We start from the raw sequence: 26,774 nt of genomic DNA on the forward strand, positions 1-26,774 counted from the left end.
GAGATGCACAAATACCCACATTCACGTGTAAGAATTTTAAAATTCTTTAAGTAAGTGTTTTGCCATATGGATGACACAATCGCTAGAGGTGGCGAAACAACAAAGATCCAGTTGTTCACAAAAACGTCACATGCACACGCAGAGAGGGTGGGGTGACAGTGATTTCAGACAGGACAGGTTGGTCCTGGAAATGTTGCTGGGAAAATGCAATAACACAGACCACAAGGGCCAGTTTATACACTCCATGGGACATGCTCCTTCAAATAAGCGTTCATGAATGCAAACACACACATGGAGGCACAAAGTGCGTCTGTCCAAGTTTATTTTTAGATTTAGTACACCCTAGCATTTCTTTCTTTCTTTCTTTTTTTTGCTCACATGTTTTTAACAACCATGAACACTGATTTGCATACAATTTGTCTTTTTTGGGCAACTCTTTTGCAGGATAGAAATATTTGGGATTACACAACTGGAATCAAAACACTTTGAACCAAGTAGATCCAAAGATAAAAATATGACAACATTCTACTGAATTATTGAAATTGATTAATTGACTCCTAGTCCATAACACAGCTAAAATAGTAGAGTGAGGAAAGAATACACATTTTATCAAGTGTCAAAATGATACTAGGAAAAACTTTGATAAATTTTTCACACTATATAGGAACTTATTCAGCTAGTCTGAGAGGACACATCCTTTTTTACTGTGAAGATTTAAGGGTTTTAGAAGCTCCTTAATTTACATACAAACATAACTGTGCCTTTTTTTAGGCAGTACTTTACAAAGCAACAACAAAAAAACATTTCCTCTTAGCGCTTCCCAGTTTTTTCTTCTTCTTTATTATTTCAGCTCTCACCATTTGTATCTGTCTCTGTTCTAATCATCTTGCCTTTCTTTCTAACTTGCCTTCCTGCCTTTCATGTAGATTCTTTTTCCTCTGGACCCCTAGAGTGAGGTCACCCTTTTTAAACAAAAGAGATAATGACTTAGAGAATAAACAAAGACATCTAAAATGTATGCAGTCATCATTCCCGAAGGTGGGACACATACTCTTAGCCTTTGTGTATTTATTTCTTGTTCTGTACCTTATTAGGAAAAAAGGGAGATGAAGAGGATGGTTTGGTTTCAATCTTTTCCCAGTTCTACCTTAAACTGGAGCAGACAGACACACGTGTGCAGGAGAAAATGCCGGGGAACCACTAAAAATAGAGCGATTGGCAGGATTATTGCCACATGTGGTTCACCATTTGGGTGTTTGATAATCAATTTCTGTGTGCAGTGATTAGAGAGGACTTGGTCAGTGTTGTTATGATGTGATCAAATCCAACAACATCTGCATTTGCTACTATTTCCATACCAATACTATTTACTAGAAATGGTCCTTAAATATCTGGAAGCCGACTCTGACTGTCATTATCGGCCCTCACGTTAGGCAAGGCCATATGAGAAACATCTCCTAATGTAGCATTACAAGGCTGTGCGTGTGTGTGTGTGTGTGTGTGTGTGTGTGTGTGTGTGTGCGCGCGCGCATGTGCATGTGACAGAACTTGGATGCAAGCTCTTAAGATACAACAATAATCTAGGCCTGCTTATCTGATGGGCCACAAAAGCTTGCATGTAACGCTGACACAACCTACTGCTAATGCAGCTAGATTACATTCAGTTTAATACTTCTTAGTATACAGTTGATTTTAAAATCGCTACATTTAGGTAAATACACATTGCATTTTATAGATCTTGCAGATCTTCCTCAGTAATCTTTCTGTCTGTAGTTTACTTCTAGAAACTTGGGGTTAATAGTGGGAAAGTAATAAAGAGGCAACACAAGCCTGAACATATCACAACTGTATTTACTCTGGTGACATGGCAACAAATATTTTTTTATAGTAATTCACTTTCTAACAAAAACACAGCAGTTGACTGGTACCCTAAGGAGTCTTAAAGCAAATCATGAGAGGAAACAGACCCATTAAGTTAAACCCCATCAGCGCAGGAGAAAGGAGGTAGTGTTAGAGTCTGCTGGTCAACAGTACTAAAGGCAGTACCTCTATAACCATAATGTGTATTTCTCCACAGTAAGTGGGAAAAAATTGTGTGATAAAAACTGTGAATAAAAATCCAAAACATGAGTCACAAAACCTAGAGTCTACTGCCAATACACATAGTTTATAGAGTCAGTATATTAAGTACATTAAACAGTAAATCAATGAAAAACCATTTAAAATCTCATGCTCTATTATAAACTACTGCTGAAGCACAGATGAAATAATTTAGGGTAATAAAACAGATGCAGTCGTTTACAGTATTAAATTTTTTTTTAGATGTTTTCCAATTTTATGAAACACTAAAGTCTTGTAATATATATCTTTTAGAGGCAGAGGGCAGATGGTTTGTTTTTACATGAAACTTTAATGCAACTGCTGAGTGGTTGTGTAACGGCACAGAGTTGATCTGAATGCTTGCATTGTTTCTAGACTAGCAAGGCAGTAAATAGCAGAGCTAGAATCCTGAGTTGTCTTTTTAAATCTAATTTAAACTTTTACAGCCTTCTTTCACAGGAGACTGACCGAGAAGTAAAACTTTGGATCGTGGTTTGAGGAAGGCATCCATCTCAGTCAAGTCGAGCAGCCGCCTCTACTTTTTTTGATATACTGAAAAAAAGTAAATTGGGTGGTTGTTACATTTAAAAAAAGTCGACCGTGTAATTTGAACACAAAAATGTAATGTTGCTATCTTGAACGTAATTAAATCATGTAGGATCTGTACGAAATTTAACAACTTAATTTGTTCTTGTTGAGATGACCTGATACAATCTAGTAAGAGTGGTTAGTGTCTTTAAGACTGATCACAAGATCACACGAGATTTTAAACCACAGGAAAATCACTGGAGGCAGACAACTTCACCCACACCCCGTGCATGCTAGCACTATTTATTGTGGTTTAACCTGTCAAGGACAAAAACATAAAGAAGATTCTGCATCAAGCCTTGAAATCATAACTTTCCTACTTTTGATAAGCCAGGATTGGTGGCGTGGTGGTTAGTGCTGTAAGAAGGTTCTGGGTTCAAATCCAGAGTCTGATGCAAATGGATGTTTGTCTCTATGTGACAGACTGGTGAGCTATCCAGGGTGTACCCTGCCTTGTAACCTATCACTCCAGGGTTATAACCCTGCAACCAGGCTAAAGATAGGAGGATGGTAGTTGCTGTAGATCCATTAAATTTTTATGGTAACCAGACTCTAGACTTTGTTAAACATTATGTAATATGAAGACAACATGTAGTATTTAAGTGACGAAGTAGTACTGGGGTAAAAGTTATTGAATAGTGTTGACATAAAATGATAAAATTGTAAAGGATTGAAATATTCCAAGAGCTCAACTTACTTCATCTAAACAGTTTCAATCGCGTTTTCTGAACACAAAATGCACAGGTTTGTTGAATATGAATAAGTTGTGTTGATTTAACTCGTTTGTTTAAGTTTCTGCCAAAGCAAAACATTTGTGTGCAACCAATGTCCACTATTGAATTAAGTAAATCCAACATGGCCTTTTTTTCAGTGTAGGGGGTCATGTAATTGTTGGCGCTTTGTAAATAAAATAAAATTGAACTGAACTAAAACTTCTCATTACAGCTATCTGTGGTTGCAAGAGCATTACACCAGCCAACTTTGACCTTCTGTCTTTGTGTTACACAGACAACTGTTCGGCAGCAGAGATTAAGGGTCACCAGGATCTATTCATGTCTGTCATCAGGACCCATCAACAAGGTAACACACAGATGGCAGATGGCAGTAGTATCCAATTGTTTGAATGTTATAAATAAATTAATAAATGAACAATTAAAAAATAAATAAAGTTAGATTATAGAATTTTGAAATATTAAGCCTTTTTTTGCAAGACCGTATTAAGGCCTTAAATACTCTTGCGCTGCTGGAGTCTGATAGCTATGCAAAAGATGGGGGAAGGTTGTGCTGTTTTTTTAATATATAGTCATGTGGATGCTAACCTGCAAGGAGAGAAGACTACTGATGCTTACTTTATCTACACTTGAAATGTCTGCTTACTTTTAAGCAAGGTCATTAATCTATATTTAAATTTCTGTTTAATTCACTAGAGCATTAGTTGGAGGAACATCCATAACTGTAGCATGTATGTATATACAATAATAAGCACCCTCCCTTCCCAGAGAATAAGTTGACTGTTATTTATTTACACGGGGCGACCGTGGCTCAGGGGTTTGGGAATCGCATCTGTAACCGGAAGGTCGCCGGTTCGATCCCCGGGCTCTCTGTCCTGGTCGTTGTGTCCTTGGGCTAGACACTTTACCCTACTTGTTGGCCAGAGGGGCCGATAGCGCGATATGGCAGCCTCACTTCTGTCAGTCTGCCCCAGGGCAGCTGTGGCTACAACTGTAGCTGCCTCCACCAGTGTATGAATGTGAGAGTGAATGAATAGTGGTATTGTAAAGCGCTTTGGGTGCCTTGAAGAGCGCTATATAAATCCAATCCATTATATATTTTTTTTTTTTTTTTGTGTGTCCCGTTTGGATCTTTAGCCATCAGAATTGTTGTCTTAAGGCCAAGAAAGATGCCAAGCGGATTTATTTTACCAAGTGGATCATCATGGCCTTGCCATATTGGTCCATTTGATTGACCTTTATTATAATTATGAATTTATTTTATTTTCAGTTGCTACAAACGGGACAGACATGACTGGAGGATAGGACAGGGAGAAAGAATGAAAGAAAGAGAGGGAGAGAGAGAAAACCAAAGGGGAGAAGAGACGGTGAGAAGGGGGGGCAGAAAAAAAAAAAAAAAGAAAAACAAACAAAACACCTGGGTCACCTGTATGGAGGAAAAAAAACAGAAGAGAAAGCAAACAACAAAGAGCAACATAATAAAAAAAACAGCACCATCACAATAAACTAGCTAGCAGTAGATAACAGTAGATACTAAATAATAAACGATATTGTGCAGCACGCAAGATAGACAGCGCACAATGTGCTTTGAGGCAGCAGCCAAGAAAGCTGTAGTCCGCGTCTGTGAATACCCGTGTGTACACCTGTGTGCATACCTGTGTGGATCAGCATGCTTGTATTCCAAAGGTTTCTCCATGTAACGATCTGCTAGGGAGTGTGGGGAGCCATAGCCCCGTCCACCAGGGTATGAAGCAGGTATGGAGGAGATCCAGGCCCCAGATATCCAGAGGCCCCAGAGTTCAAGGACACGAGGAAGACCACCAAAGGGGGGGAACCGTGCCACCCTCCTGGGAAGAGCTGAGTAGAGCCCCAAAGGAGAGGTCACCTCGCAGCTACAGAGCAGAGGCCAGAGGGGGTTGCAGTGGCGTGCCCGCGGGCTCTGCCGGCAGCCAGCGGTGCCAGAGAGGACCGAGCTTCAGGCCCAGAGGCCAGAGGCCTGAGGGCATCCCACCCCCCGGAAGGAGCCCAGCCGGGCCACAAGCGCCCGGCCCCGCTAATTGGCCACCAGGAGTGAGCCGGTACATACATGATCGCCCAGCCCCAGACGACAAGGACCACCAACACACCAACGTCTGAGGGGATCAGCCACCGGCAGAGAGTGTGGTGAGGGGAGATAGGCCTCCGTACTTTAGAGGGCCTGAGATGTACCCAGAGAGGTTGAGTCTAAGACCCAACCTGACATATAGACACAGACGAACAGGCACACGCGGACACAGACGTGCATTCCCACCCCATATGCACAACCAAATACTCGGCACTCACCCAACGTGTAGACAGACACAAATAGACACTGCACAGACAGTCGCACTCCCCAAACATACTCTATATCCCAGGTCCAGGTACCCCCGCCATCAGAGGGGCAAGACGCACCTAGACCCAGGAGATGTAACCCTTCTCTCTGGGGTGGAGGCAAGCGGACCACCTCCTTATCTGCTGTTGACTGTTATTTCTAAAATCAGGCAATGACAACACCTGGTGACACATCGGTCAGCTGAACTTTCTTGAGGCAAATACTGCACACAGCTTCGCCTCTAGTAGCTGGATCAGTTATCATCTGAGTCCCGAAATAGTCCTGTAAAATTGTTCGCACAACTCGCAGTCACCATCTTTTCAGCACCCCCCTTTTCCAACTTCTTCTAACTATAAATGTCATCATAGTATCACTTTAATAGAAAGATGAGCACCTGTATTTATGATGGTAGAAATACTTTTCTAAATGCTGGAATTATGGTAATGTAATACTGTAATACTAACAGGTAGGGCTGGGCTATATCATACCGTTCATGATGATACCGGTGTAATGTTGGGCAACGATAGGAAAATGAAATATCGCGATAGAATATGGGTAAAACGCGCATGCGCAGAGCCTTTGTTTACATACGCACATGGCGGCGACGCAGAATGAGAAGAGTGAAAGTGGATCGTTAAATGAAACGGATGAACCAGAATTGGTTTGTATAAATGCTGCAACTTCAGTGGTGTGGCACTGGTTTAGCTTTCATCCGTCAGATACACAACAAAGCACTATTTTTGGTAGAGCATGCTAGCGGGCCGTCGTTATTACCGTGTTGTTTGGAAAATACGGCACACTTAAAATCAATCCTTTGATTTTTTTTTTTTTTAAGTGAAAATACATTGATGGGTTTTTTTTGCACTAATAAAGTTGTGGTGTTGTAAAGTATTTTGTCTAGTGTCAATTATATCATCAGTTATATCGTTATCGCAGATAACGATATAACTGACGTGATAAATATTTTTGGTCATATTGCCCTGCTCTACTAACAGGTCTATTTAACATTTATCATTGTGTCTATGTAGCTGACAGTCTTAATAAGAACCACACAAAGCAAAAAGCAGTGAGAGACTTTAGACCAGTATCCAAAGGAAACATGAGTTTATTCAAATCAAACTGTCAAACCTACTTATAGAGTAAAAGTGCACCCTGAGCCGTCTTTGCATTATACATCACACCCAGTCAAAGATTGATTTGATTGGGTGTGATGTGATTTCATAATAGACAGAAGAAGAATGTATTGTTTCAAGTAGGGGTTCTGTTCAGAAGTACTTGAGTACTTTTTTTCTTCATAAGAGAGATCAATGTTACAGGGCTCAAGCTGTATGAGGACACACGATTCTATGGGATCTAAAACAGGTTGAACTGATGCTGCATTCTTTAGCAATGTAGTCTTGCAAGACCTATCCAGTACTGAACTATAGTCTCAATGTATTTATAACATGTACTAGTCCATCAACTCCAAGTGCTTTCATCAGAAGAATAAACAGCGCAACAGTGATAGGCAGGCTGCAAAAGTGCCAACAACAAACTGTTAATGTCAGCAAGACAGGGAAAAAGTCGATGTTTTTGTCTTTTGATTTTAGTGCTTTGCAGTTCCCAGTTTCTTTTCTTCTGTTTGGCAGCTCACAAGTATTTTTAAGGCAGCAACATCAGGAATAATACATAAAATAGAAGAAAGAAAGACAGGCTAAAGAGACAGGGCTCAGGCTATGAACATTATTCAGAACTGTCTGCTCATCAAAATGATCCACAGCTGGACCAGGAAGTGTTTTCCATATTCCACATCTGGCCTTAGGTCTGTTGAAAGGGTTATGGATATCAATGTGCATCAAAATCACTTTGAAACATTAATTCACAGAGATTCAGGAATTACTAGATTGGTTCTAGTTTCCTTGAATTGTTTCCGTCTTGTTTTGGATACTCTGTATCTGTTTACCTGGCCTGGTTCTTGCTTTTTCTCTCTTTGGCTGTTTACCTAAAATACACAAACTCTTCCATTGTTCTCGGAGTGATGTAAGGTCAATGCCTCAAAATCGTGCAGGGCTATAGTAGTATGCCTCATTTCTTTATATTTGCCTTCCAAGGAGCCAGACTTTCTTGTAATTTTTTAAAGTCCTAACATTGGCTATTTTTTCACTCATTTATAGTCCAGCTCTTGTACCTGACCATTATCAGACGAATGGCTTCTGGTAAGCCACTTAACACTTATCTATGACTCATTTAAACACAAAAAGGCACCTATCTCAAAGGATGAGCCGGTGTCGTGACTACTCAACATATCAGACAATTTAACGACGAAACATGTTCCAATAATACATAAAATGCCAGCAATGTCTTTAAGAAATAGGAAAAAATCCAGCAAAGACCTGACACAAGACCTGAAAGATACATCTGGCCCTTTGGTTGATCCCTGTACTATTTGCCGAGGATAATCAGAAATGGTCTCAGTGGAAGGGTGGCTGTCAAGGAGCCATTCCTAAGTAAGGGAAACAGGGAAAAAGGCTGGGTTCTGCCAAACAACACAAGAACTGCACTGTAAATCAGTGGCAGCAGGTCTTACAGAGTGAAGAATCGAAATTGTCATTAATCAGAAAGAGGCCAGAAAACAGTTACAACAGTGAGTGTCTGCACCAATCTATAAAACACGGTGGAGGCTGTGTCATTTAGGTCGCATTTAGGTTTAGGTCGCATTTCAGCAAGAGGTCTTGGAGATCTGGTTAAAATTGAGGGAATTATGAATACAGAAATGTATCATCAGACTTTGATGCACATCTGGAGAGCGTCTTATACGAATTGGTGTCATTTTTCAGCATGACAATGATCCCAAACACAATACACAGTGCAAATCAAGAATTTGTCTCGACAGAACCCGGAACTTAACATTATTGAGGCACTGTGGGATCATGTTCACAGAACAAAAGGCAGCTTTGAATGTCCTTCAAGAAGTCTGGAGAACTATTCCTGAAGAATACTTACAGAAATGACAAGAAAGCTCGCCTAAGAGAGCTCATGCTGTGTTGAAGAATAAATGTGGTCATACCAAATACTGACTTTGAAGCTCATTAGAACTTTTACCTTATATACTGTATTACCATATGTGTCTGTTATAAATCACTGCTGTTATTTCCCATTTTCCTAGGAAAATATGAAGAAATGAAGGGTGGTTCAAGATTTTTGCACAGTACTGTCCATGACAGTGAATCTAATATGATCCTGGCTCTCACTGAACAAATACCTGAGTCTCTTTCAGCTTCTTTCCACTATAAAATCGGATCAATTTCAACACATGTGCCTAAACACTTAGTAGAATTTTTGAGCATACTTTATCTGATCATGTAATAAAATGAGCATAAACATACAGATTACATAATGAGAATTTTGCCTGAAAATGAATTTATATTGCCTAGTCTAGACTGAAAACAGTACCTAGACCTAAAGCTTAATGTGAGAACTGAAGGAAAACATAACAAATCATGTCTGGGAAAAGTGTGTATTATGTTACAAAACATGTTAATTGCAATTTATTATAGAGTCATTTGTAACTATAATTACAAGTTTATTTTATTTGGAACAAAGCTGCCGATTGTACCGTTTATGTTCTCATGGTGTCTTGCAGCCTGAGATGCACTTATAGTAATTACTCAGCACATACAATATGTAGCTTCTTATTTTTCTCTTTCTGTCAGTCCAGATGATTTTTCACACTGTTCCAGCTGCCTGCCTGGGTATTATTCAACAGTGCTGGCTCGCCTAAGGATGAGTGCTCTTGGCTTACACTAAGATATTTTTGGCAAATAGCAAAGAATAGTAAAAAAAAAGATGAAAAAAGAGACAGAGTGAAAAAAAAGCAGAGACAGATGAGCATAACGCAGTGTTCTTGGCTTGAGAATATCTAGGGGCTAGATTCACAGACCCCTAATATTTTGGGGGGGATTTTTTTTGGCAAAAATAAGAGGATATAAAAAAAAAGACGTACAGAGACAGGTGCATGAAGCTGGTATTAGGATATGAACAGTGAATACGACAAGCCAAGGATGACGGCCATCAGCTTTAGCTGATCTTTGGCAAATAGTACAGACCGTGAAAGACAGAGACAGGTGAGCCTAGTTTAGCACTCGTAGCTTTGGCAAATGATCAAAGGCATATAAGTGGCAATGGCAGCTGCACAGAGAAAATCTATTAGTACACAGGGTTTGTAAAGAGCTGTGAATTTCTGTAGCTACGGTGCAAGTCTTATAAGTTCTAACACACGGTAATGTGCCATATTTTCACTGTTTTCAGTAGACCTCCAATTTATTTTTTCCTATACATTTTTACTAAACTCTCCCTCTTATTTATATTTGCATTTGAGTTTAAATTGGTGCAACATATAGAATACCTAGCTCTACGTTCATGAATTAGGCTGTTAGGTGTTCATGTCTACCATCACCAGAAGCTGCTTAGCATCACCCAACAACCACCGTCCACTGGATTATTTGCACTCTCTCGCCCACATTTCTTGTTATGTCTTCACTATGTGCTTGATTTCAATTTCATTTCCATCTGACTTAAAAAGCTAGAACTTGGATTAATTGTTTCAGTCTTCTGACTTCAAACTGAGAGTTTATATATTCACATGTTTTTAATCTGTTCAATATGAAACTTCGATGATGCCTTATTTTCCTGACATTCGCACACAAACACATCATCCGTGCCCCCTTTTTTTGGCTCCAAAACATCTTAGCAATCCAAATGTCAGCATTGCTGCATTAACCGCCGTATTTTTTGTACCTCCCACCCAATGACAGCTGGGATAGGCTCCAGCACTCCTGTGACACTGAACTGGTTAAGTGGTTAAGAAAATGTATGGATGGAATTTCTAAAACCATGCAATGTTTTTGTAAACAAGGAATCTGATTTTGTCTTTGGGTTTCAAACACAGAGTCATTCAAACATGTTGTTCTTGTTACGTGGCGGTTCGTTCCAAGTAAGTATGCCATCCATACTGGGTTTCAAGTGTAAGCTAAAAACAGGCAGCGCATCATTATATTAAAGTATCAGTGTTGCCCACAAACAGGTAACTGACACGTACTCCCCCAATTATGTAACTCATGCTCTCTCATGTTTCTCATATTTCTTAGATTTAAGATTACATTGAGATATATAAGTGGTCTGTTGGGAAATGTATTTCTGTTCATTTTAAAGCAATTAAAACTAATCAATTTCACTCCTAGAAGTCACAATTAACTTCTCTTCACACATCACTGTTCTCTGTGCACATGTGCTTGCTTGTGTTTTCTGGACAGACACGTGGCCGTGCACAAGCATCGGCATATCTGGTACAACGCAGGGATTGTGTCTCTGCTTTTCGGAGAACACAACATAAACAAAATGAAAACGTATACCCCATCTCTACTTAAACTTCCCTCACACAACCCCTTCCCTGAGCACAGGCCAAACTTCCAGGCTCAAAATAAATCAGGCAGCTGCTTGAGTTTTATTTTATGTGAGCTCTGTGCATGTATGTGTGCTCGAGTGTGTGTGACTCTGTCTGCAGGGTTTCTGTGCATGGAAGGAGTAGACAATTAGGTGTGCAGACCACTGCTGTTCTCTGTCAATGGAGAATGAGTGTGAATTTATTATAGGGTGTTCAGGTGAGCTAAACATCCCCTTCTGACTTATGTGCATGCTTGTGCATTGTGGGGGAAGGGGTCAGTCCCACTGTAGTAAAACATCAACAGCACATCTGCAGCAATATCTTGAGACATACACGAAATCTCATATCTGATTTTGTTTATCTATCCCTTATTAAGGTCTTTTTGTGTGGCCTCCTACATTCATGCATAAGAGCTTTTAGAAAAGTTATGTCATGACCCCACCACTATTTAGAAACTCTGCAACAAAGAAAAGGCTTGTCAAACACTGCAATTATCCTGTTTGAGGCGCTTTCAACAGTTGGAGATCTCCATGCTGATTAAAGAAGAAAACAAAATTAACTTAGCACAACACAAAAGCTGCTTTAAATCCTGTCTTCTTTGCATGATCTAAATAATGCAATCATTTGCTGCGTGTTCCTGTGTTGGTGTAGGTACATCAGGTCAACTGTGTTTCATTTTCTCCCCCCTAACAATCTCATCGGGGCCTTGACACTGTGCCATTACTAGAGAAAAACACTCAAACACACACATGAACGTGGGTCCATTAAATAGTCAAATGGGCTTCGAAAGGACTTTACTGTGGGGAATAAACCATTTAGCCAGACACTGGCAGTCGAAGTGCATAACAGTGAAATACAAAGGTGGTTTTGTTGAGGCACGGGGTAATTGGTTGAAATGAAGAGTTTAATCCTTTGGTGTTCCTTTGCAGAAAATAATGATATCGCTAAAGAGGTGAATTTAAGTGCTGAAACGTATTACACTTCACCAGTGGGACCCCTTTAGGACAAAGCCATCACGCAAGAAGGAAATGTCCTTCTGCCTTAGTCATTTCTAAAACAACAAAGTATAACTACATTGTCTTACCTTTTCCTTCCACCCTGCATTCAAACCTCTAGTTCAGAACTACTGTTCATTCTTTAAACCTTCCTCAACTTACTCTACTTTATCCTATCCACATATCTTCCCTCTTTAATGCCTTTCTCTGGCACCTATCCCTGCTTTTAAAGAAGGACTCATGAATGAAGCTGCCACAAATTAGTCAGCTGAGAGAAAAATAAGCTACACCTATTGTAAGTGCTTAAGTCACTTTGAATGCAAAAGCTACGTTACACAACCACATATGGCTTCTATCATTTGTAATTCTAAATGTTTAGAAATATTAGTAAATGTTTCCGCTTTGGACTGATGGTCAAACACAACAAGGAGTTTAAAGATGTCAGTTAGGATTCGGCGAAGTTGTGTTGCGTCCACAACCAATAGACTCCGTGATTAATCGAGAAACTATTTTACAGATTGCAACCCTGCAAATTGAAAGGAGTGTACCAAAACCTAACCAACCATTTCTCTGAAAGTCTATTTGCATTCATGCGTGGTATGTGTGTGAGTGTGCTATGCACACATGTGCGCCACATGTCTTCCCCACAATAAAACAGCCCATTTAGCAAACAAGATATTGGGTGTTTTTATTGGTCTCATCAACCGGGATTCAGTTTGACGCTGAAGATAAGAACGGAAAAAACGATTCATTGAAAAAAAAGAAAAGAAAAGACAAAACAAACTCCCAGAAACTTGGCTGCATTTTTTTCCACAGCTGTGCGTATCAAATCCTAGTATAGTTTTATAGAGATATATGAATCTAAACAAGGAGTAGTGACGTTTCAACATTCTCGCCTGGTGACATTATTGCAAGGTGAATTATGTCTTAAGTTGCAAGCAAAGATCTCAGGTAAACAGTGATGACGAATCTGTCTCCATCTCTGTTTAAGTGTTGTGTTTTCTCATTTTCAGCCTTTTCTCTTTCTTTTCAGTGTCTCTACCAAGCTTTCTCAGCAGGAGTGCAACAAAAACACTGGTTCTGTTTAACAAAAGGCCATCAAGGCCCCAAAGCTCGAGAACCAAAAGTGTGTTTTGAAAGCTATTATTCATATAACAATACAAAGTGCATTCCTAGACCAGAAAAACAAATCAGGCAAAGACTGAAGCTTTAAACAAACAAACACTAGATTTATACTCACTTTTGTCAGCATTCACTAACTCAGGGAAATTTATTTTTTCAGTCTGTCATGAAAATATAAAAGGATAAACAAAATCCTTCTTAAGGATTGGATTAAAGATTTAAGTGATGCTTAAAAGTCTGCAGAACTGATCACCCACCTTGTGATAAGGTAGCAGACCCACAGCAACGTAACTGAATTCAAACTGAGGGAGATATGCACAGCTGCAGTTGAATATAAAAGTATGACTTAATTTACATTTACAATAAAACATCAAACTTCAGTACGTCAAGACTTGACAAAAGTACTAGTAGTTAATCCCTTACTTAAGAACTTAGCAGTAGTCAGTTTCTTTCTACAAAGTACAAAGTCACTACGTTATAAAATATTTAGCAAGAAAAACTGATCAAAAAGTGCCGATAATACTAATCTTTCACCTGTTGCTCATTCTAAAGATTTTGTTTTTACTTTATGCACAGGGTTATTCATTTGAACTTTTCCAGCTGGCTCAACTTTTTCTTGCTCTGATCAGTTTAAAGTGATTGATCTGAGCTGGGATAGACGGAACAGCAAGAAATTTCCACTGATGTTGTTTTGGCACCTGCTGCTTGCCATTTTGGCAATGCTTGCTTCACTGTAATGTTTTCCCCCCAAGAAATAAAGAAACTCTCACAGACAACTAAATGAATGTTCGTGTGTGATGATTTCCCTGGTAACCATGGTATTTGCATTCATGCATTTACAGTTAATAAATCCCAGTTCTGTTCCAGCTTTTTACTGGATGAAGAGGTCAGTCAGTGCCAGGATAATTTGGCTCTTTATATTTGCCATCCTTAAAAAAAAATTTGTAGCCTGGACATATTTAGCTTCATGTCAATTTAACAGCCTTGTAGAGACAACTTTACTTTTACAGCTTTTCTTTTCTTGTTCTTCACACATCTGCTGTCCATCTCTTCTCCACATCCACCTCTTTATTTGGAAAACGAATAACAACCAGTCTCCCATTCAAAATACACACATACAGACACCACATGCATTGTTGTATCGCCGCACTGCTCTCATTCGTTTTGCTCTTTGACCCAGTGACAAAGCCAATCAAAATGTGTGGTCAAACAGGAAGAAAAGGAACGACGAATGGGCGATAACCTATAAACGCTAACAGAAACAAGGGACTAGACTGGTTCTTTCCATTATTCATGCAAACCCATTAAAGATGGACCACATGTTGACCCAGGGATGAAACATTTTGAACACAGACTACGTCAATCAAAGTGCCAGTTAATGTCAGCCATCAAACACAGAGAAACCCAGACACTCTGATTTTATTTCTCATTGTAAACGGTGTTTGGAGAAGGGACACAAATTGCTGTCAATCTCAAATAAACTGTCCCCAAAGATGTCCTCTAATTGCGCAGCTTTCATAATAAAATACGGCCACATGTTTTTTACCACTGATAAAATGAATGATACTCGATATCATCCAGCTGTGTGGTAGTTAATAGCTGAATGGTGTGTTTTAACATGCTCTCTAACAACAACAACTTGTGGTCCCATAAAAATGTCATATGCTGGAAGATCTCTTAACCTCGGGTGCAGTAACTTCTTGATTGCTTGCTGCTATGAGCGTTGGTTATACAAAACCAGTCTGACAGTATCCTGACTAATCTGTATGTAACTGTCAGGGAAATCAGTCAGTGAGAAACCTATCGTGGTGTTTTATCAGTTTGCTGAGAGATTGGAGGATATATTCTAAACAAATTTTAAGGCAAGGATAGAATGACAGCTACCGCTTCCTGCAAAATGATTTTGGTTTCAGCTTCAGTGGCTTCCATATCGTTGTCAGCAAAACTTTGCGACTTGCCCCAGGCCATCCATCTTAGCCAAGTGTTATTCTAAGACCTGTTTCTCTCATCATAAAATAGAACTAGATCGTGAATATCTGTTGCTCACACTGACACACATGCACACTCACTAGCCCACACTCTGTCCTTGAGAAGCGGAAAGCCTTATAATATTAGTGTGTGTGCTCTCCACCACTCAACCAAAAGTAAACATCTATGGTCTGTCGTCATTTGGACACAAATTAGAGGCTCACATAAAGTGAGGGGTGAAAAAAAGGAAAATGACCAAGAGAGGACAGAATGTAAAATCTGAATTGAGTGAGAGGGAGAGATGCAGAGGCACAAATAAACATGCAAACAAACAAACAAAAACAGATGAGCATTTCTCTCTTCACCCTTAATCCGAAAGTACAAGTGTAAAAGCCCTGAATATCTTACTGGGCTTAAATAAAAACACACATATGCCTACAAGTGCCGCCAAAAAACAGACAATTTGAACCACATGAGATCCACTATGATCTAGACGCACTGATACACACACACTACAACAGAAATTCTTGAGATAATTCAGCTCCGATGTACAGGATTCCACCAGACAGTGAGGAGTAAGCCTTGGGGGAAGAGGTGATGGGCCACATGTTGATGCTCTCCATGTGATTTTAGCTCTCCCGCTTCCCTTCAGGGGACAAGCGATCAGGCAGAACTAATGGCGTTGCTGTGTGTTAGAGGTAAGATTATCTCCTACGACAACAGTGAAAATCTGCCTGGATGCAGGATGTCTGGGGTTGAAAGGGGAAGCATGAACCTTAAATCTGATGCACAACTGGGTTGTTTGGGACCAACTGAAAGGGAGTGCACGGATCCTGTGTTGTCATGGTGATAAATGTATACCCACTCAGGTTCACGCATTAAATCATTTCAAGGTGATGTGGCTAGGGTTTGGCTTAACAACTTCAGACACACAGAGCGTGAGGTCATGGCTTACTTCTGCAGAGTGAGGCTGAGGTTGCCAGTGCAGCTCTTGATTTTGTTCTGGGCCTCCAGGTGGTTCATGCTGTCCGTGGAGATGCCATCAATGGAAAGAACCATGTCTCCAACAGCAATACCACCTTTCGCTGCCTTTCCGCCATCCGTCAGCTGCAGAAACACAAAAACCACAAACAGCATGAATTGCTGGAAATATCGGGATTACTGAGCTGGCCGGTGGGTCAAGGTGATGTCGGATGTCCACATTCAGCCTGTGTTTATCAGAGGATTTATGGATCTCTTCTATTGCATGAGTATTTAGAGAAAAATAATGAAAGACCTAGGTTCTGCACCACATGATGGAGGGTCTACTTTAGGCTCACTGACGTGTTTTTAATAGCAGGAGCCTGCAGGATTAAATTACTTTTGTGTGTTCTTTATTGTGTGCTGTCTTAATGGCCTTGCAGCTTGTTAGAGAAAAGAGTTCAAAGGTTCTCAACCACAGTGTATCTGAGAAAAAGAAAGAATGAACATGGCTGTTTATCATTTAAAGATATTTATTCTTATTCATTTTTTAATGCCTGCTCTATACATTACAGTAGCTATGCGAGTTGGGAACATGCCACGAATTGATAATGCAAGAAGGTATTTACAGCTTAGAGCAAACAGAATCAGTGTAACACAAAGGTTTGTGGTATGATATTGTGATATCTGCCTCTTTGAGCAAAAAAGAAGCTAAATTTTACACTTTCTTAAGCACTACTGTGCAATAAAGATGAAGTAAAGTGAATTTAGTGTCAGTAAAAAGCAATAACGCAATTATCCCCCATGCAAAATGTTGTTAAAAAGGTGACAAACAGATAATGGGACGCTCCGTGGTGTAGACACATACCTTTTTTATGGGCTTTGAGGAAACAGTAATTATTAGCCAGACATTTCTCACTTTACACACATCATAAAATTTACATACACGTTTCTTGTCTCCATGTTTCAGTGTATTCCTTCATCTTCAAGCTAAACCTTAAATATGTAAACAGTCTTTAATCACTCCGCTCTGGAGGAAGTTGGTTATTTGAAACAGATTCAAGCAAAAAAACCAAAAAACCAACGATCTGGTACTGAATACCGGTTCTGCTGTTCAAATGGGCTTCAACATACACAGGTGCATATTTTGTAAACAAGCTAAGCATTTAGCATGCGAGTAAATGAGCTTAACGCCACATGAAAATATAATCAGATCATTTGGTTGAGCGTCTAATTACACATTCTTGATTTTTCATGGACTGCGCACAGAGCTGCCTGTTCCTTTCTGATACATTTCAAATTATGTGTTATGTGCTGTTATGTAAGAGAGTGTACATACTTTACTAGGAGGGACAGATTAACTTAAATGTGCTTTTACACACTCGTGGAAAATGAACAATCTAATATTTTTATTAGCAGTGAAATATTGAAATAATTTTTTCTATCTTTTCTGACCAAAACATTTTCTAAAAACGACCTTCTGAGCATGAAGGTACTTAAAAATATTCAATTCACAATCTACATAAAAATATTGATGAAATGTTTATTTCTAAGCAACTAAATTAAGCGACTAGCTTTTTGTAAGTTCTGTTGTTAATTATATGGGACTGAATAGTGTTAGCAACGCCTTGCAGATGTAGTTCTGTCCATTCTTGGTCACACAGAGGCTCTAAGTGTGTCCAAAGTGGAGTGAGGTCATTTGTTTCTTTTGACACCACACAGACCACTTCCCTAACAGCACACACAAAAAAGCATACTTTTGTAGAAGATTCTTAAAAACAAATGCGTCTCCTGCTCCCTGACTATAGATCACTTCAAGTATAGAAAGACAGTCAAGGATGGGACAGTGTAATATGGGGTTAACTGTGTTTCCTTTGCCTTTATCTTTGTCTCTCGCTCTCTCACAGACACACAAGCACACACAAATACAGACAGACACAAGCAGGGCTAATAAAAGAGGCTCTGCACCCGGATTAGCGTTAAGGCTCTGCGGCCCCAACCTTTTATAGTCATATTAGCTCAACACACGCAACATCACTCAGCACCGCTCACTAGCACAGAGGGCAGGAAGAAGAGCAGAATGAGAGATTGACATAACGTTGATTAAACTGGTATGGATGGCGAGGAAGGGAGAAAAGAGAAGGAAAAGAAGAAAATGCCACCGAGTAGATATTATGCTGCATGTTTTGACCCATTTCCAGGGGTGTATTCCAGCTAACCACTCTGGCACTGTTATGGCCCAAATGCTCACCACAAAATGTGCTATTATATGTTTTCCCCAATTAGTGCTAAGGTCCTCCCCCCCTACCCACATAAATTCCCTCTCCACATACAGACACAAAACACGGCTCTGTTTCTTTCAGAGTAAAAGTAACCTGTTTCCATACAACCGCCTTGAATTGATTTTAAAGCTACTCCATAAACAGTAAAGATTTTTGTGAAGATTATTTATTTTGTTTGTATGAATTTATCGTGTATGTCTTAAATCCACATGTCTGAAGCAATTATTCGTACTGGTAAGAAATCCTCTTGCAAAGGCAAACATTTGTTCGAAATTAATACGAAGAAAATCTTTCAAAGCTCAAAGTCGTCTCAATGTTTATATCAAAGAAAGTGAAACGCATCCAAGAAAATCAGACACAGAAATCCAAATAATCTATCTATGCAACAAGTCAAGTACTTGGAGACTGCCAGGTTATTTGATTTATGGCTCTGTTGCTTTGGTCATGACAGAAAACAGCAGCTGTAACACTTCAGATCTAACACAAATATGACACACACATGCATTACACCAATGTCAAACGCAAACGGAACAATACTTCAGTTGACAGGGAATGCTGAAAACTTGAAATGTGTTTTCTATAATCTTTTCTATGAGAAACCAGTACAAAAGCCTTATCCACCATAAAAACTGCAAAACAGCTGGCAACAGCAGTGCCAGTGACTTTTCTTTTCTGTTTGGCCCAAAGATTGAGCCACTGATGTCAGCGGCTATGGGAGAGGCTGTTACAGAACTGTAAAAGTTCTCTAACACTTACCTGTATTTTATATTATTTATAAACATATTTGCTTTTTAACTCCATGTCTACATATTTAGGGTGGTGTGGAAACCCTCGTAGTTCAAGTGGCAAAAAGAATTTGCCTTTAAGTGGGGTTTTTTTCTTCAACAAATCAACAGACACTATTGTGCAAAAGTCACCCCTCATTACTTGTTGCTTCCAAGGAGCCAGACTTTCTTGTATTTTTAAAAAAAAATTGGTCTTGAGCAATAGTTCTCCAGACTTATTTAAGGTCTTAAGGTTTTTCTTTGGACGTTGGCTAATTTTTTCACTCAATTTCAGCCCTACCTTGTTCCTGTTTTTCAGAGGGTTTTTTTCTTTAGCTTTGTTAGATTTAACACTGACCTATGAATCATTCAAGCATTCAGGGACCAACTCAAGGAATGAACCAGTCTTGTGTCTACTCATAATAGACAACTTAGGAAACAACCACTTTTAAATGATATCTTCAGGAAATTTGTTAATCGCAGCCTGTTTTAAAAACACACAATTTGTTGGAATTTCTTTATTTGAATCTATGGAAAAATGTCAAGACAACACAGACAGATATAAAACAACTATTAGCACAAAACTTCAAACTTCCATGTGTTTCTTGGCATGGTGTGCAGTCTGTCCTTAAAAAAACTGAAGAAACTGTGGTGGTGGACAAGTGGAGAACAAAAGAATTGACAGGTCTAAAAACAGCCATCTACAAGAGATAAAGAGTACCGTATTATTCAGACTGTAAGGCGCGCCGGATTGAAAGATTTGAGAATTTGAGAAAATTAAAGGATTTTAAGTGCGCCCTATAGTCAGAGAAATACGGTGTGTGAAAAAAATATGGAAAATGCAGCAATGACCTGACAGGACCTGAGAGATGTGTCTGCATGAAACCATCATCAGTGAAAACACACAATGGAACACTGTCAGTGATGGATCAAGGTGACTGTTGTCTTGGTTTGGCACTATATAAATACAACTGAACTGAATTGGACTGGCCTCCCCAGAGCCCAACCTGAACAATAATGAAGCAGTGTGGGGTCATCTTGATAGAGAAAGTAACAAAAGGCAGCCAATAGTTATTTGAATGTCCTTCAATAACACTGGAAAACTATGAGTAAAATCAGAAGAGCCTTTAGCTTCCAGGCCACCTTCTGTGGAAGCAGCTGCCAATTCAGGACACAGACACACTCTCTACTTTCAAGATTAGGCTTAAAACTTTCCTTTTTGATAAAGCATATAGCTAGGGCTGGATCAGGTGGCCTACACTGCTGGGATCCTCTCATAATGAGTGTTTGCTTCTTCACTCATCTTTTTTCACTCATGTATTCATACATCACTTTACATTTAATTAGTTATTATTCATTTCTGGCTCCCTTCCACAGTGTACCTTTGTCCTGTCTTCTTCTCCTCACCCCCAACCAGTCACAGCAGTTAGCAGCCCCTCCTTGAGCCTGGTTCTGCCAGAGGTTTCTTCCTTTTAAAAGGGAGCTTTTCCTTCCCACTGTCGCTAAAGTGCTTATTTGTAGGGCTCATCTGACTGTTGGGTTTTCTCTGTTAAACATTGTTATTTTTGAACATGATTCAATAAGCTGCTGTTGTTATTTTCCTAGCAAAATATAAAGAAATGAGAAGCAGCTCAAGACTTTGCACTCTGTGTGTGAAATCCAGCTGCCTTACTAAATATTCATGCAAAAGTAAAGGGGTCAGTACTTGTGTCATCACTGTTCCAAAACAATGAGAAACACACATGCCGTGTCTAAAAGCCATCTCCTACGAACTTGCTCTTATGCTTCCAGCGATGTCAGGTTTCAACACATATGCTGTCTGATTTAAGTGCTTAAAAAAATCTGGTTTCAACACATAGCAATAAGAGCTTACTGGAGTGCCGCAACATTGTCTGCTTTGAGCACACACTGAACATTTTGAGTGCTTTGAACAATGCCTGCTTTCAGCACAAGTAGTGACAAAGATGACAGGCAGATGGTTCGCATCGCACTCTCTGAGAGCTTGAGACACAAATACTCTGTAACTCGAACATACACAAAGCTGCTTCCATATGGAAGCCTTCAGTACTGACCTATTTTCCTTCAATTTTGCTGTTTCAGTACTGGAACTTATGTTATCTTTTAGTAATGTCATGACAAGAAATTACCCTTCACTCTATATATTGTTTTACTGAAGGGTTTTTAAAAATTATTTATTTTATTGATGTCCACTTATTTATAATCAATATTTATTACCATATGTTGAGACAGTATGTTTGGTTTTTTTAATATATTTTTGTGCATAAAGTCCACTTAGCAGCAAGTTTGGCATATCCTCCAACAAAAGTATAAGGGCAACAAGAGTTTGATGAGTTGTATTACCACATCAACAAGATCTTTTCCTTTACACTGCCTGTTTATATCAGACTTCTGCATGAAAACAAAAAGAGTCAATGCTTAATATTCACTCGACTCACTGCTATTACTTAGCAGCACAGCTTAAAATCCCAGTTTTTCTATTATTTTACAGCCAGTTATTTTCTATTAAATGCCACTGTACCAACATTTGCAGAAATCTACTTAGGCACTACTACCAAGGTATTTCCAATTCTCCAATTTTCTCAATAAATGCTAACATTCAGCTACTGTTTGCTCTTTCTTTCGTTAATTGTTTTAATTCACTTGGAACAGGATATCCTCAGCTTATGGCACCCAGTCAAATCATAAACTTGCATGTGTTGCATTGCTAATAATGTTTCCTGCTGGATTTTTTCCTAAAATTAAATATATAAAAATTATTTGATTAATGTATTTGTTACACTGCAGTGAATGAGGACTGGAAAAATTGTACCCTTCGAAAAATATGAATCTAACAACACAGAAAACAGGAAAGATAATAATGAAAACGTTTGTTAAGCACAAGAAAAGTGAAGAGCAGTCAGAGTCAGAGTAATAGCAACAGATATCTCCATGAGAGATTCACATAAACAGAAACAGAGAGAGGTTTAAACAAAGAAAGAGGAAGATTAATAAAGTGCAAGGTCAGCCATCACGTCAGCCTACTTGTATGGCCCAATCAGTAACACGTAGTAAACTGTGAGGGAATGTTTCATTCGCAGTTTATGGCCCTGAATAAAGTAAATCATGCAGGTTTGTCAGCAGGATCTTGAAATTTTATGAAAAGGAATCTGGTATTCATCTGACAAAATCCACTGGTCTTCGTCAGCTGTTACGAGTATTAGATTCGACTTGATTTGGCTTCAGACTGGTGCTGGCAAACTCACTCACTGGGGTTAGAAGTCGAGTCACTGAAAATTGCAACGGATAAAAGAATCTAAAGCCACAACATCACTGAAGTATAGAAATATACACGTTACTACACATAAACATCAACATAACCCCCTGAAAATGAATTAAGTATGAATATTTCACACAAATATTAGACTATATGTCATGGTCCGGGTGAGCACGGGGTTTTTCCACTCCGCTGGGTTCTACCTTCAGGCAGAGACTCCAATCAGCTTCCACACCTGGTTCCAATCAAGTCACCTGCATATAAGACCAGCATTCACAACAGACCTCTGCCAGATCTTCTGCTAACCCATGTCAGTGCTAGGCTGCGAACCCCTTGTGAGAACCCTCAACTACTGCTTTTCCCTCACCGTGTTTTTCTTTGTCATAGGACCCACCTGGCAGTCACGTTTCCCGAACTACTCTCATCTCCGCCTGGACGCTGGTTCTGTCATCTGGTTTCTTCCTCTCCACCATCGGACTACACCTGCCTGCCTCCCTGCCAAGTCCCTCACTCCACGCATATTCTGGATCCTCTCTGGACACTCCTCACCCGGAACCCCCTGGACACCCCTTCCTCGAATGACACTTTAAACCTGCAACGCGTAAGCCCTAACCTCCATAGCCTAATCCTGCAGCTGTGATTCACTGGACTGCCACTGACTACTTGTCTCTTCTCATTATAGTGACTGCGTACCTCCATCCAAGCCGCTGCCCCTTTTTTCCATCCGTGAAATCCAGCACCTAGCCATAGCACTCAGTTTCATGTTCACAGTTTGGCCTCACAGTTCACAGTTCATAGCATTTCATAATTCATAGCATTCTTAGTTTCCTGTTGTGTAATTTCACTAGACACTTGTAAATAAAGCACTGTGTTCACGCCCGTTTGCCTCCCTCTGTGTCTGCATTTGAGTCCACACCCACAGCCGGGCCCTCTCGGCCGTAACACTATAAAATTGCAAGTAGAAGTAGAATAGACAAGGTTATATCAGATTGAGTTCCCACAGAACTGTAGTGCAGTCACACTGGCAAAACCCACAAAACACATTATACATAAAAAAAATATCAAGCTTTGGACATTAGGTCTGTCGTGCTTGCAATTAAGCAGCGTCCCTAGTTAGCACAAGCTGACTGATGTGGGTTCATGAGTATTATTAAAATTCAGCTGTGCTCTTTTGATTTGGTTGCGTACAGAAAAGTGGAAGCCAAGTTATTAATCTGTTATAGGTTTTTATCATAATTACAACTGTAGCATGACTTTGCTCGTAAAAGAATGCAAAAGTTGGTTTGCTTTACATTGGTGCTTTAGTGCCATCTGTAGATCCCCAAAATTTGTAATGGCCCAGTGGCTCTAAGAGTTCAGAGAGACTGGAACTGAAGAAAAGCAAATAGAAAAATGTGTGTTTGACCTCTCAGGCCCACCGTACCAATTATTCACATGAAGAAAATACCAGCTATGTTGATGCAGCATCAACATAGTTTAATAGATCAATCCAACATATGACAGATCAACAGCTTCAAATGATATATCTTTTTAAGTAAACTGGGTGAAAAAATTAGTAGAAGTAGACGAGTAAGGATAAAAAAAAACTGTACACACCAGGAAAACCCAGACAGTGGGACACAATATTCTTCCTGGAAAGCATTAAATATGTCATATTTATCAGTTTCATTGTAAATATTAGGGGACATTTACATGGAATGAAGTGAGGATTTATAAACCCATGAAAACCATATAATATAAAGCTGCACTTTGCTAAACCAATCATGAATAAGTTAGCTTTCACATCCAGCCTCATTAGGAAGACTGTCATGGCAGAAAGGACATTGAAAGGGCAGGAACTGAGCTATATGAACCCAGGACCGGATTTATTTAGTCCCATATGATTTTAATATTTAAGTGGCCCTTCTTTAGCTATTTTGCAATTAATCTAATAACCTTGATTTGGGATAACATATATAATTTGTTTAATATGTTTGCTACAGTCAACATCTGATAAAATCTGGGAAAACATTTATTGTTGTGTGCATCAACTGGGTTCTGGGAATAGAGACTTCTTATTTGTAACCCATGAGCTTCAAGAATCACAGCCGCACATGTCATTAAGAGGGAATCAGGCATTAGGAAGAAACATGAATCACAAAGAGAGACAGAGTTGGTGCTTTGGGACATAACTCTTTTCTTAGAAAAACATCAGATCAGCTTAGTGTATAATATACTAACCTTTAGATTGTGTTTGTACACTAAGACATGCAGAACAAGTCTATAAATCTATGTAGGAAAAGACTAAGGGTCTAGGTTCCCAGTACATTGTCCAAGCAAAGCTTAACAAAAGCCAAAGAGAACAGACAGATACTGCTGTTACACCAGATGTTTTCTTGTGCTTCTGTCAATCTTTACAGTCAACCAATATTAATCTGAATAAACATGATCCAGTCAGGTGGCCAGCATCCTGAGAGGAAGGCAAAAATGGCATGATGGGTTTAGCAGCTACTGTGGAAAACACATTATAGCCACAATGGGTTATTCTAGTCTCTTCATTGTGTGAATTCACTGCAGTGTGTTATGATTTGGCTGTGCTGTTCTAAGGGCTCATAAAAGTCTTCTTTTAGTCTATTAAACAGTCTATTGTTTGCAATATTAACGTGTTTTGAAAAAAAAATTGTAATACATTACCACTTCATGGCAAAGAAATAAGTTAATCCGTTACTGGTGAAGTCAGAAATGTTATTGTAAGGTCAGCAATAGATTCAAATATCCTAACACAGAAGAACGATGAGCATATTTTCTAAACATGACATGAAACGCATATAAGCATGTGGTACAAGTGACATCATAACTGGTGACATCATAAAAAGCCACGATAAGCAAATGCCAAATATTGACAGGAAACATAAAATTTCACAGATTTTAATGAGAGTAAGATTAATTCTCACACTGCTGGGACTACAGAAAAATCAAATGTGTAACAGTTTTCAAATATAGCATTTTCCAACTCACACCCAAACACATACATACTGACAGATTGATTTATGGAGGGCAAATGATAAGTTGTTGATTCTGGCTCTGGGACTATTTAGCTAAGATACTCAGAGGGAAGCATGGGAATTGTTTTGATTAAGACAGATTTAAGCATTATTAAGTCATTTGGAGGAGCTGTCAACAGGCTCGTGAAGTTTGGTATGAAAGATTAAGATGAGAAATCTCAGCATTACAGGGTTAAGACCAGAGGCTTGCAAGGCTTGGAAAGACCGAGGTAACTTCAGCTTCAACCTTGGGTTTTTCAAAGCTTACCTCATTGTTCTATGCTGGCTCCTGGGAGTTTTTAACACTGCCAAGGCTGGAGCTACAAGGATGAAGCTAAAATTGTCTTACACTGTCTTTTACTTCTAATACCACAAAAAAAAAATACTAAATAACATTTTATTTATTGATGGTTGCAGCTTGCACACAGCTGTCTTTCTAAGTAAGTAAATGAAGATTCCTTCCCAGTCTTCTTTACCAATGAGCTACAGACTATCTAATTGTGACTCTACTGCTACAAGATGCTAGTAGCACCATTATATTGACCTAGCATAAGTCAAATGTAAGCAAAAAAGTAGCCTAGGTGGTGCTTCCCTTGGAAATTTTAAGCTAACATAACATAACTGCTTATTATTATTATTAATATTAATATTAAGAAGAAGAAGAAGAAGAAGAAGAAGAAGAAGAATGATGGCTCTTCATGAGCCTGAATAATACTGTCACTTAATAAAACTGAAATTGAAAAATATTTTCCACCTGGGATGTCGTGTCTTGGGTGTTTTTTTCCCCACCAACTGCTTAAATCTTTTATTTACCGTCATGTAAAGGAATCTGTAATTTCTGTCCATTGTTTTGTTTTTCCTATCATTTTAGAGTCTAACTAGCAAGTGCTCCATTGATGCTCAATTGAGTCATTTGTTTACTTTTAGGTCACATATCACAAACTGCCACCTTGCATAGCTTGGTTGTTCTCAACTGTGTGTTTTTTTTAGACAAGTGGTCATACACAATTTTCCTGCATTTGTTGCAAATTCTCTGCTTTATTGGAAATTGTTTAAGTAGCTCACTTTTTACTAAGTCATCACTGAGGTGTGCAAAACCATATGTGTACTTCATATAACATTGATATTGTGACATTGCACTTTTATATCACATAAAAATACTGGTTTTATTGTGATTAACTGACAGGTTTCTCGA

The 26,774-nt window shown here is 39.1% G+C and overlaps 1 protein-coding gene across 6 annotated transcripts in view; it reads right to left on the reverse strand.

Moving 5' to 3' along the window:
- pdlim5a (PDZ and LIM domain 5a) overlaps positions 1–26,774 on the reverse strand; it is a 67,705-nt gene that overhangs the window by 29,907 nt on the left and 11,024 nt on the right. For all 6 annotated transcript variants that reach the window (XM_080893462.1, XM_080893466.1, XM_080893465.1 and 3 more), the window contains exon 3: positions 16,232–16,383. In XM_080893462.1, the coding sequence (XP_080749588.1) occupies positions 16,232–16,383 (152 nt within the window). The remainder of the gene's footprint in view (positions 1–16,231; positions 16,384–26,774) is intronic.

Source organism: Rhamphochromis sp. 'chilingali' (genome assembly GCF_963969265.1).
Source record: "Rhamphochromis sp. 'chilingali' genome assembly, chromosome: 10".
NCBI lineage: Eukaryota > Metazoa > Chordata > Actinopteri > Cichliformes > Cichlidae > Rhamphochromis > Rhamphochromis sp. 'chilingali'.